The following is a 12554-nucleotide window of genomic DNA, read 5'->3' as shown; positions in this document are numbered from 1 at the left end:
AGATAGATAGATAGATAGATAGATAGATAGATAGATAGATAGATAGATAGATAGATAGATAGATAGATAGATAGATAGATAGATAGATAGATAGAAGAAACGTAGATTTTCATGTATTTATTGTCCTAATGACACATGGTGTAACTATTGCAAAAAAAAAGTGGGCGAGGTGACGTGGAGTGGCCCTTTTTTCCTTGCTGTGACACGAGGGGATCAATAGGCAATGGTGGAGAGAGGAGAGGGGGAGGGGGGCGTGGGGGGGGCGTGATCGTCTCAGCCGCACTGTGAAGGGGGCCGTCCCTGTTGGTGGAGATCTGCCCGAGGAAGGCCCACCTAGTGATCATTTGAAGATCTCCCATTTAGACGGTAGTTTGACTCGACTGTATCAGAAGGGGACAAGTCGAAGGCTATTTGTAAATAGGTAAGAACACGTTTTTCTACTGCTTAATCCAGTATTATTATTATTCCTGAACATATAGAGGTCACCTCCGTTTGAGAGCCATGTATGTGAGCGTCGTCACTGGAATGTTTGCACCGTGCTTGAAATACTATTAAATGCATTAAAAAAAATAATACTAGTAAGGATCGTGATATTTTTTTTCTGTGTACTGTTTGTTTGTACGTGGAAGATAATGCACGTACAAAAGACACAAAAGCCAGGGGCGGAATGTGAACGTGGGAATCGGTCGACGTGAACTGGTGCATATTTTAATCATTGTTGCATCCTTGACCTGCAGCATCCAGGATGGGACTCGGAGGGACGTGTGTAATGCCAGAATGAAGAATACCAGCTGTTAGTCTGCTTCATCGCGATGTGCCCCCCGCGTGTAATCGGGCAGCTTCGTATCGCTTCCACACCACACAATTCGTCGCTAAAACCGTTATTCGTGCAGAAATCCTAGCTTACACCGCGTTTCTCTTCCCCCAGCAACGCCATGTAGCTCTTGGAAATAGATGCCACCTTCTATCGTAATACGCCGTACAGTCCTTTAAAAAAAGGGGGCCTGGCGCAGTCATCCTGTCATCTTTCTGCCACTAAGAGTAGCGTTACAGACGAGCAATAATTAATGAGTTGCCTGCTGGGTTAACCATTTCATTGAAATATTTTTACCTCTGAATATTTCATGCATCGAGGAGGGTGTGAGGGGGAGAAAAATGGGGTTGAATGCATGAGTGAACAGAAGGTTTTTACTACAGCCTGATGGCTGGAGTGTGGCTGTCACGATCCACCACAGGAGGCGGTGCTGCCTTCTCTTCTCATAATGTATGCTCTAATATTAGACTGGAATATATAAAGGTTCATAAAAAATGGATGGGAATAAAATAATTACCCTCCCGTATTAATAATGAGGCTTTAAATGTATATAAATAAGACAAAGGCTGCACATTGACTGACATCAGCTAATGGTGCTTCTCTCCACAGTAGCTTGGCCAAGATGGATGTGTTTATGAAGGGTTTGTCTAAAGCGAAAGAGGGGATGGCTGTGGCTGCAGAGAAGACCAAGGAAGGAGTTGCAGTTGCTGCTGAAAAGACAAAGGAAGGAGTCATGTTTGTAGGTAAGATGATCACAAATGTATGCTTGCAGATTATTTGCATGCAAATTGTACACACGCCCGTTATCGTCCCGCTACATGCAGGAGCAGCTGTAGAAAAGCTCAAGGAATATTTTATGACTTAGATCATGCAGTATACATCCTGAATCAAATGCTTGAATTATACAGTAGCTCTTCTTACTAGCTGTGTAAATCTCTCATACAGTAAACAAACAAGCAGGAGGGTGAACGCATTGTTCGCCTATATATGTTTGTCTTTGTTTGTTCTCAGTTCACAGTTAGGGGACAATATTACAGCTATTCATAGCTCATTGTGTGCAGAAAGTGCATCCAAGTGCCTTCCTTTGATAAATCCAGTGTCGTTCACTTGAGTGGCGGCAGTATAATGAACCAGCCAGCCTCTGAGCTGATCAATATTTTTGTTCTAATGTTGCAAGCCGATTTGGTGTAAAATACCACAGCGTATCAAAAATGAGTAATCCAGCCCTGACTCTCAATTTCAGCAGAATAATAGTAGTGAACTCTGTTTCAAAGTATTTCGTTGTGACGTAGAAGTGTGTGATACAAGGAATCTGGGTGTCCTTGTGGCCTGTCTAGGTTATGGGAAGGAGATGGAAATAGGAGTGGGGGTGGGGCAGCTGATGGTGGGAGCAGCTCCTGCAACATGCCTGTGGATTGGATAGCAGCAGATTGTAAAACAGTGTCAGCAGTCTCCTCCTAGGGACAAACAGACCCTAGGAGGAGCAGGCCTGCTTTTTGTGCTTTTCAGTGCTGGCTAACTTGTCACTGACAGCCTGCAACTAACGAGCAAATCTGTCTGCTGATTTAAAGTGTAGTTGTCAGATATGCAGCTTGCATCATTAACCCAATCTACATCACTTGGTTTCAATCATTAATTAAATAGATGTAGCAATGGAGGATGATAATACGGTATTTCTCAACATTTAAAACATTTAAATCATTTTCTGTTATGCTGTAAAGGTAGTGCTAATAAATTACTCAAGTAATCAGTGTAATTCATTATGTACTGGTGTCAGTTAAGATTTAATATCCCAGCATTTTTGTTGATAATCTGATGATTTAATGTCTCAAAAAAATTAATCAAAAGTCACATTTTCAGCAGTTGTTCTTATTTTACTCATTTGAGTTGTACAGTTCCCATGATCTTTTATTCTAAAATTTACATTGGTGTCTTCAGATTGGCTGCTTTCTTTTAATCAACATACCAAAAACCAGAACGTGTTCTCTGTGTGAATACATAAGATGAGAAGAGCAGCAAATCCTCACAACTGGTAGAGGATGCCACAAGTGACTCGCGCTGTTAATCAAAAGAGTTGCTGATGAGTTTCCATTGATCGACAAATTGATTTATCAGGTGCACTTCAGCAGTCTTTATTTGCAACTTTCCCCCGTCTTGTTTGTGATGACAAATAGTTACTTACGTATTAGTCGGGAGATCAGTGTGACTCAGGAGACGCGGAGCAGGCCTGCTTGGAATTTATTTTGTCAGCTGCTGAGTTGTTGTGAGAGGAACCAAATTTCCAGTGACAGGCCTCCTGCTTGTTTTACAGTCACCAGCTTGTATAATTGATTCCGCAACAATATGATGGGTTACAACATCCAGCACACTTCCAGCACAGGTTGTCAAATGTGTTCGCATTTCGGTGGAATCTCATTATCTTACACCATTTAGCATAGTGTCCCTGTCACTGATCAGCACCACCAAACGTATCAGACTGTAGTCAAAACATGTGCAGAACCAATTTCATCATGTCCTTGTTAACGCAATGGCAGGAAAGGCTCACTTCTGTGGTGTCTCTGTGGTTCTACATGCCGCTGTTGAATATGGTGGTGCCCTAGAAAGCTGTATGTGATATGCTTGACAGTCCCTCATGGAGGAGGGGTAAGAGTGATCTAATAGGACTGTGGCCCACCTTTTGACAGCTGCTACTGCTGCTGCAGCTGCAAACCACCCAACCACCTGAACTGAGCAGTCAGGCTGAGAAAGGCAAGCAGAGGTGGGAAAGAGAAACCTCTATAGTATAGGATGCTATTCATAAAGCATCTGTTTCCTATTTTTTTTTATGACAAATTAGTATTTTTTTACAGCATCACATTAAAAACTGTTTTTATTTTGCAGACCCTTGCAGTCACACAGCATCAGTCTGACCATATGGAAATTTAGTTTACACAGTTATCGCTTTTGCTAACATTTGCAGTTCAAAAAAATAGCGTTTATCTGTAATCGGTTTCAACTATATCATTTCATTAGTGCTAATTTGTTCCATCCTTCTTTTCTTTTTTTTACTTAAACACTACAAGAAATCATTATCAACCCTTTTTTTCTGATGATGGAAAATGTTGCAGATGTTTTGTTGAATCCGTAGTCTAAAAATATCCAAAGTCAGTTTGTGAAGAATAATAATTCTAATATCATTTGGCAATCACACCTGCAGCTATCTTCCATTTGTGCTCCATTGCGCAATAGCTGCAATTTACCAAAGCCAAACTTAAATGGAGGCATCACTCAGATGTACTGTATGCTTTGCTTTGAGGCTCGCCTTTTGAAGAGTGGCTTCTGTACTTCATTATTTCTGCTCTTTTTTGTTGGTCTTTAAAGGCCCTCGGGGACCAATAAGTCCACTGACTGTTGCACAATAAAGAGGATGACAGGGCTTGAGTGATCAGAACTGGATGGGGCCTGCAGTAGATTGCCCCAATAGCATGATGGAGTACAGCGTGTAGATGGATGACAACTGCCAAAGAATATGGATCAGAGGACTGAACAGTGGCTTGGTTGTGGTTTAATAAGTCCTTACAATAAACCAAGAAGCCCGACTACTGTAGCCACCACTGTTCTCCAGGACCTGAGGCAAACAGTGAAAGATAAACAAAAATGATATTACAGTATTTATGAAAAGTAATTGGTTGGCGGTGATGGTCCAAATGTAATCATGCTAATTCAATTTCAGTTTATCACAAGAGGTTTTCTGGACTCTGGAACTTACTGCAGCTTTTTGTCATGTCGACATATAGCACTGGAGCAACAGTATATTAGGAACTGTGCTATCAGGTGGATAATGCTACAGTCACAGTAGGAAAACAGTGGCTGGAGACTGCAGTGTGACCAAATTAGTGCAAGCATGTGCAGTGAACCTGTGATCTCATTGCCTTTGCAACAGTTGTGTCGACGACCAGCTGCAGTCAGTTGCTGTCTTCAAAGGGATCTTGGTGCATCAAGATGCAATAAAAAGGGAACAGGAGGGAGTCAGTGTGCTGCTAGTTTGCAAATGTGGTCAAGTTAGCAACTGTTTGCAATTTATTTGTTATAATTAATTAAATCAAATAAACAATGAAAAATCACACCTCTGTTGCCATGGACAAACACAGAGCCTCAGAATCTTCCACAAATAGTGATGTAATTGCTGTAGAACCATGATTTAATTGCAAAATGATACAAATGATTGCTTCTGTATAGGAATATATACAGAGTACGGTCAGCTGGGTTGAGTGCCCTACTGAAAAGAGATGTGTTGCAGATGAGTTGCGCTCATCAGTGCAGACGGATTGCAGCATGTTGCTTATCTGCCTGCTTTTATTAAATAGATAAAAAATGATTTGCAAACAATTGCGAATCTGTCTGAGAGTGATTGCAGCCAATCTGAGTCACACCACAACTGTTTGGAGGGAGGTTGTTTACCACCAGCTGATCTGTGCAATCGCTATGTTATCAAGAGTTGAGGGTTTTCACACAACCACAGTTTAACAGTTGGTCACCAGTTTGTTTGTTTTTTATTTTGCCAAATGCAAAAAGAAAAAAAAAATCAATGCAATCACTGGGCAAACACTGAGCTTACCTAGTTGCAGAGATGTTGCCCTCTTCGTTTTTGTTTTTGTTTTGTTGTTGTTGTTGTTGTTGTTGTTTTTTTACTTTTCAGTAGTAAAGAAAAGTACATCGCTTAAACATGACAAATTTTAACAAATAATAAGGGCAGTCAGATTCAGACTTGACAATCATTTTGATGATTTCATTTAAAGCCATTTGTTGCATTGCTTTTGTCATTAGCATCAGAGAAGTGTAAAGTTATAGCACCTACACACGCATGCGCACACACACATTCACACGAAGAAAACAAATCTCCAAATTTCAAATAGTTAATTATTTGTAAAAGAATCTGTGCCTTTTCTGACTACAGTTTGCTTTTTCTCAATTCAGGTAGCAAGGCCAAAGACAGCGTGGGCACAGGTGAGTTTCCCATCTGCTCGTTACCTCTTTAAATTTCTGTTAACTGGAGTTCGAAGCCTGGTTTCATTACAGTAGTAAAATACTACTGATAACTGGAAAACGGCTAATTTGTCATGTGTAAGTGGTTGTTATATCCAGTAGTGACATAAGAAGCAACGGAGGACCACGGTCATGCATCTTTTTAATCTATCTGCATTTGTCTCTCTCTCTCTCTCTCACTATGTGTGTGTGTGTTTGTGTGTGTGTCTCCAGTGGCTGAAAAGACCACCGGAGCTGTCGGGAACATCGTCGCTGCTACCGGCTTGGTGAAGAAGGACGAGTTCCCAGCTGACATGAACGTATGTGCTGCACGTCCTTACAGTGTAACACGTTGCTTTGTTGCCTGCAGTGAGGCAGAATAGCAGCACTGCATGGTGTTTAAACACACAGGAAATAAATTACCTGTGAACTTGAATTAGGAGTACAGCATTGTTGCCTTATGTGGGATCAGTATTGCATTACAACAAGTGGTGGAAAAAAACATTTAAACTATTATATGAATGTCATAAGTCTTTAAATTGATTTTTTTTTTCATTAAAACAAAAAAAAAACTTCAGCTTGCATAATTCCTGCAAAATAAAGCATAAAATAAAAAAAAAAAGAAAATAACATTTGCATTTAGAAGGCATCCATTATAAGATTAATAGGATACACTTAAAACATTTATTTATGATATACCTTACTTTTTATGTTATTCTTTATCAAGCTTTATTGTTGCAATACAGCAGTTCATTTCTACAATATTGGTGGACTTAAGAGACTTGGACTTAAAAAGGAAAATAAAAGCAGAAGACCTCATTCTAGTGTCCAAAAGTACGGAAGCCTCAATTTTCCTATGATGCATTCTCTTATCCATGTATGTCTGCCAACTTAACTTTGCTTTGAAAAACTGGCTTTTTATGGAAATTTGACCTTTGAGCACAAGCTGAGATTTGATATCTTTAGAAGGAATTCTGTACAGTTTTTACAGGTTGTTTGACATTCAATGAGTAAATCAAACTGAGCGTGCATTACTAGTAGGGTGCACTCTTAAAGATATTCATATTATGACAAACTACCCAGTGTGCGCTAACAATGCAGCAACTTACTCTTATAAGTGACCGGCTTTATTTAGGTCTGCACATGTGCCGGAAAACAAGTGGAAAACAAAAATCTGTTCCAAACGTATGCCTCAATTAGAGCTGGCAACTTGCGCCAAGTTGCACTCCTAAAAGCCTGAATAGGATCGTGATGACAGCAGAGCCAGATTTAGACAGCAGGGTCAAATCTGATGAATCTGCATGTCACTTCAAAACAGAATTACTAGTGTGCATTTGGACTGTTTCATTCTGCTGCTGTCAGCAAAAGCATGCACTGTACTAAATTTATGTTTCCTGTCTGCATGAGTTTGCTCGTGTCTTTGGTTTAGAGGAATAGTTTTCCATCTGCTGAGGATGAATACTACACTGGTAATTGCTTTTATACAGTTATTATAAAAGAAAAAAACTGGAGATGACTGAAATAGACTTGGGCTTTGTTGCTATATACTCATTTCATTGAAGAGGACTTCTACAGTCTGCTCTGCACACAGCGCTGCATTCAATGATTATTAAGGATGCAGATCACTGTTCAGGTGTCTTATGACAGAAACAATCTCTCTGTGGGACTATCACCTCTCTTAAAGCAAACACTGCTTTTCCATTAATGCCCTACCCCCACTAACATCACCGAATGCTCTTGCCCATTGACCTCAGTGTCACCCCTTCTATCCCCTGCTTTTATCATTTTTTTAGGCACTCTGATATTATTATGCAAGAAAAGTCACAAAATCAAGCTGACTTGACACAGCAGCGGTGAAACCTGCTTATAGCAAAGTTTGGACATCTGAGTGGCACATGCTGTGTTAAGATGCTTCCTTTTTGTATTGTTTTCCTTCCCTTTTAATGACCTGGAGATGCGCTGTCAGTATGTTGACATTTTGTCTATCTCTGTCAGACTGTCAGTGACACAGTGAGGTCCTCATCCGGTCCTAAGCCTTCATCACTCAGAGCTGGACCCTCTCCACTGACTCGCTAATCTAGTAAATCTGACAGCCTGCTCTAATAGGCTTCTCGAAGGCGTTATCTGAGTGATAAAGCTCCTCATTTCAGCACCCTCACAACAGACTGCTAAACTGTTGACACTGTGATCAAATGCACACAGCTACTTTTTGAGTTCAGTTTTGGCTCTGTTGGCCTCTAATCACAAAATTTCCCTTGCACAACCCATTCAGGTGTAACATTTTATAACATTTTATAACATTTTATAAAAGCCTTGCCTTGTCTTATCCTTGACTGAATTAAAATTCGTGACCAATCAGAAATACAGATGCAAACAGTCTATTTCATGTTCACTTTTTCTCAGGCAATGATCCATCTGATTAGGGCTGTCCTAGCGATAGTTTTCCCATTGTGCAACCTCGACCATGCTAATCGTGTTGGTGGGCATACAGCAATAACAAGCCTGATACAGCACACAGGATTACAGGCTGTTCTTTCCTGACCTAATTGACTTGATTAGTGCTGGGTTTAAAAATAAATGTGTGGTGCTGACCCACTAGCTTTGTTTCAGTGGAGCTTTATCTGTTTAAGAAAGCTCTCAGAAGCACTCATCACATGTCGTATGTCCACACAAACCATAGTGTTACACCTGTGTTATACAGATTTCTTTTCTTATTGCTGGTAAAGCAAAACAGCAATGATCTGATCTTACAAACAAGTATCGCTCAGGTGTGTGTTCCCCACAGCTGAAAATAGTCCCCATCAAATTTGATATTTTTCTCCTGTTTTGTTCCTGTTTGAGTGAGTTTACTACTACCCACCATCGAGAAGGGCTGTTTTAGAAAGTGATTCTTTTTTGAAATTCACTTTTAAGTGGAAGAAAGAGACAGTTTTGTTTGTGCAAGCTGCTGCGGGGTGGTTCCGTAAGAAGGAAGTACTGACAGATTAATGGACTTTTCTATCTGCACACTGTGCCAGCCTTTTCCTCACACTCCAGTCCCACAGCTCAGTGTCTGCAATAGACTTGCAACAAGACCAAGACTTTAAATCCATACTAACAGCTCTGTATGGCCAAAAAGCTACAGTCAGAATCATGCCACAAACTCATATATAGCATATACTCTTTATAATGTGCTCATTTCAAGCATTTGATCACCATTTTCGTTTAGGGTTCTTAAATGTTATGCTCACACTGTCAAACAAATCTCACTCAAAAATAGAGCAAGTCCCTACTTCACGGAAAACGCTGGCTAAATATGTTAACAGGACAAATGTTCTGTTTGTTGCTTCTGGCTGTTTGTTGGAGTCTTTCATATTATATTATATTATATTATATTATATTATATTATATTATATTATATTATATTATATTATTAAGGTTCTGACTTTCCAGAAAGAGTTTTTTACCTTCAATACACTGTCACAGGGTTGTTTCATGAAGCACAGCATATGACTCAGATTGATGTTTTTTATGGGATTCTGTCAATCTGTAGGGGACAAAATATCTAAAGAAAACTCTATTGCAGTCCATTAAAAAGTTTCAAAGTAGTGAGTCAGGCAGAGCAATTGTGTCACCCATAGAGCTCTTCAGTTAGCTGAAATCCCACAAGGTTGTCTAATTGTTCAGAAGTGATTTCTAGACTCCTCAGAGAGTTGAGAAATTGGACAAACCAAGAAATGTAGTTTTCTCAACCTTGTCTTTTGCAGAACAGAAAACCAAAATTGAGAAAAAATGGTACTGCACGGCTATACTTGCAGTACGTTTTATGATTTAATTATTACCAGTTTAACTGTGCCTTGAAAGAGCATTAAAAATGTCATTTTTGAGAATTCCCTGATGGTAAAAAAAATAAGTTGACAGTGTATTAATGACGACGTATCTGTATGATTGCTTCTGTTTCTGTAAATCTTTCCTTCTCTGTATCTCTTTATGTTTGTCTCATTTTCTAGCCTGAGGAGTATGGGCAGGAGGCCATGGAGGGCCAAGGAGAGGCAATGCTGGAGCCAGAAGGGGAGACATATGATGAGTCCCAGCAGGTAATCAGCCTACAATACGCAAAGTGTACACATGGCTCTGCTCTGTCATCAAAATATCACAAGAATCAGCTTTTGAATTGTACTATAATTACATTACAGATCATTTTTGTGTAAAACCCTTTAAAAAAAAACTGTGGAGTAGTGGACATCAGGCAGAGATGAGTCCATTCACTTACAGTAGATTGAGGTTCATCAGTATTCACGAGCTCTGCATGGATACACATTTTAGCTGTATTGGATTTCAATGGCACTCCACTTTTGCCCTCCACTTGTGTCCCACACAAACACTACAGCTCACGCTGAGGTAATTTTTTCCTTTCTGTGGAAATGATAACGGAGGACTTAACAAGCCAATTGCCACGCAGCTAGTACAGTGAATATAGCACCACCTACTTTCACTGAGCGTTGGGTGTGTGTCCGTGTGCACGAAGGAGGTATGTGAATCTGACACAGATGGTTATTTTTGGAATTTGGCTGTCAGGGGCGAGACAAACTGTGCAGAACTGATGGCTTTGAGTACAGATTTTAAATAGCGATGGTAGCATATAAAAATATCATACAGTGTACATAATGTCAAAGGGCTGATCGTGCTAGTATGAGAGCACTGATCCTGTGTTATTGCCACTGAATATATATACGTTTTCTGAAGCGGGTGAAATAAGACTTATTTTGAGATTTTATGTGATTTCCAATAATAATATATTCTGTGTGTTTACTTTAATAGTCCTTTGCATCAGTGGAGTCTTGCACTAGTTGGGAAAAGGAGTAAACCCGAGGCGTTCCCTGAGATCCAAATTCAAAGTGAATTTCTCCACGGATGTGTATCATCCTTGTCCTCCTACTCCTCCGTGTCTCTTTCCCCTCCCCCATCTTTTGCTACACCAGCGGTGTGCAAGCTCGGTCTGAATGGGTGTGGTGATGACGCTCTCTGCCTTCATGCATTGTGGGTAATGTCAGGGTCTCCCTGCATTGCTGTAAATATGGAGTCTGAGTGCTGCAGAGTGAACGAAGCCATCACTGGGAGGATCTGAAAAGAAATCTGTGTCATCCAGTATCACTCAAGGCTTTGTGAATACATTAGATGACATAAGACTGTTGGAGGCTGTGTTATTTATTTATTTTTTTATGATCATGTGTGGTGGAGGCGTGTGCAGGCTTGCAAGGATATGGAGAGTGTGCTCACGATGCGCGTCCTCGATGTAAGTGCAGTGTTGTGCTGCCCTCTGCAGGCTTGAGAGAAGCACTGAAGGAACAGATGAGCTCAGCTTCAACAAAGTGACATCATTACCGTCTGCTGAGACTAATAAACTCTGTATCATATATTCTGCTAAATCACATTAAAGCTGAATATTATTTTAGATGTAGATTTACCTTTAGAGCTTCTGTGTGCTGCAAATTTTACTGGCCATCCTCATAAAAAAACTTGCTCTTCTTTTCCCCAGGAGAGCCAGGACTACGAGCCAGAAGCATAAGAGCATCAGTCGAAGCCACCGTCCAACCAGCAGCACAATAATATTTCTAATAATAAAAAGGACAAATGCTGAAACTATTACAATTATATTCCTGTTGCAAAAAAAAAAAGAAAAAAACAATAAAAAAAGACAAGCATTCCCACTGAAAAATGTTCTTCCTTCAAGACAAATCTTTTATTATTATATATTGTAAATGTCATGTTCTTAATGTAATGTGTTGGGTGTAGGTATTTATTGAGATGTAGGATTTGTCCTCACGGTCTCATTTCCTTGATTCCCTCCCAATGAAATGAGACCAGAACCAGGGCTTGTGACTTTGTACTTGTGTGTATCTGTATTTAGAAATGTGCAATAGATGTTCATCATCTTCCAATGAGACATTGGGAGTGGTAAAAAATAAATATGACCGGTTGCAAGCAGATATGAATACAATAATATCCTCCTAAGTGTCGACAATGCCTGTTTGTGGAATTCTATTTTTCTTTTTGCATTTCTTTGGAAGTTTAATTTGAACGTTTCTTGAAGTAAGAGTTTTTTACATTGTATCTTTATGATTGCTTGTGAAATCATTCCAGTAAACTATCTGTTAGAAACTGACAGAGTGTACACGTTTGTTTGTGTGGGTGTGTGGGTGTGTGTGTGTGTGTGTTTGTTTGTGTGTACTGAAGATTTTATCAAGTTAAAGTCAATATATTATGTCTTGGAATCATAATGGTTGTCATATCAATATGTGCTTTAAATTGCAGGACTTGTCAATATAAAGGGTTACATGTTAAGCCAGACATACAAATCCTCTGTAAATAAAAGGTTAAAAAACACACATTTGTTAGCGTTGTTTAATAATGTGCAAACTCATTTACTGCGCTGATCACTCATCGCATTTTAAATCTTTTCTAAAGTTGACCTCAATAAGAATCTATTATGTGTCGCCCTCGCATGTTTATCTTTTTTGCTCACTCTTGTCTGGGGTTTGATTAAAGGATGTGTAAAATCTGCAGAGTAGGCTCTGGCCATTGGCACAATGGTGCCATATTTGGGATTCCAGTCTGATCGTGCCTCTTTGGGTGGGTTTTGTTTTGGTTAATCCAGCTGGAACGTGCAGGCTCGGTGGTGCCAGGCTCAAGCCGAGGGTATTAAACAGCTGCTCCTGCCGCTCTCAGGTCAGAAGGGTGTGTGGAAGCTGCAGGG

The 12554-nt window shown here is 39.9% G+C and overlaps 1 protein-coding gene across 2 annotated transcripts; it reads left to right on the top strand.

The window, feature by feature from the left end:
• Nucleotides 1–264: 264 nt before the first annotated feature.
• On the top strand, nt 265–12184 carry sncb (synuclein, beta). Of its 2 annotated transcripts, none has more exons than XM_005916401.3 (6): nt 265–421; nt 1424–1557; nt 5771–5800; nt 6053–6138; nt 9808–9894; nt 11337–12184. In XM_005916401.3, exons 2-6 carry the CDS (start codon nt 1437–1439, stop codon nt 11364–11366), a joined length of 354 nt encoding a protein of 117 aa, XP_005916463.1. In that variant the 5' UTR covers nt 265–421; nt 1424–1436; the 3' UTR covers nt 11367–12184. The 2 variants fall into 2 exon arrangements, with proteins under 2 accessions (XP_005916463.1, XP_005916464.1); XM_005916402.3 differs by having other exon boundaries at nt 271–421; nt 1427–1557.
• Nucleotides 12185–12554: the final 370 nt, after the last annotated feature.

Source organism: Haplochromis burtoni, unplaced genomic scaffold (assembly GCF_018398535.1).
Source record: "Haplochromis burtoni strain Fernald_Lab_line unplaced genomic scaffold, NCSU_Asbu1 Contig_19, whole genome shotgun sequence".
Taxonomy (NCBI): domain Eukaryota; kingdom Metazoa; phylum Chordata; class Actinopteri; order Cichliformes; family Cichlidae; genus Haplochromis; species Haplochromis burtoni.
Note: the sequence above shows the minus strand (reverse complement) of the source record. Positions and strands in the feature narration are given on the sequence as shown.

Coding starts and splice junctions, on each gene's coding strand:
- sncb (XM_005916401.3), top strand. CDS start 1,437: ATGGATGTGTTTATGAAGGGTTTGTCTAAAGCGAAAGAGGGGATGGCT. Junction 1,558..5,770: donor GGAAGGAGTCATGTTTGTAG/GTAAGATGATCA, acceptor TTCTCAATTCAG/GTAGCAAGGCCAAAGACAGC. Junction 9,895..11,336: donor CATATGATGAGTCCCAGCAG/GTAATCAGCCTA, acceptor TCTTTTCCCCAG/GAGAGCCAGGACTACGAGCC.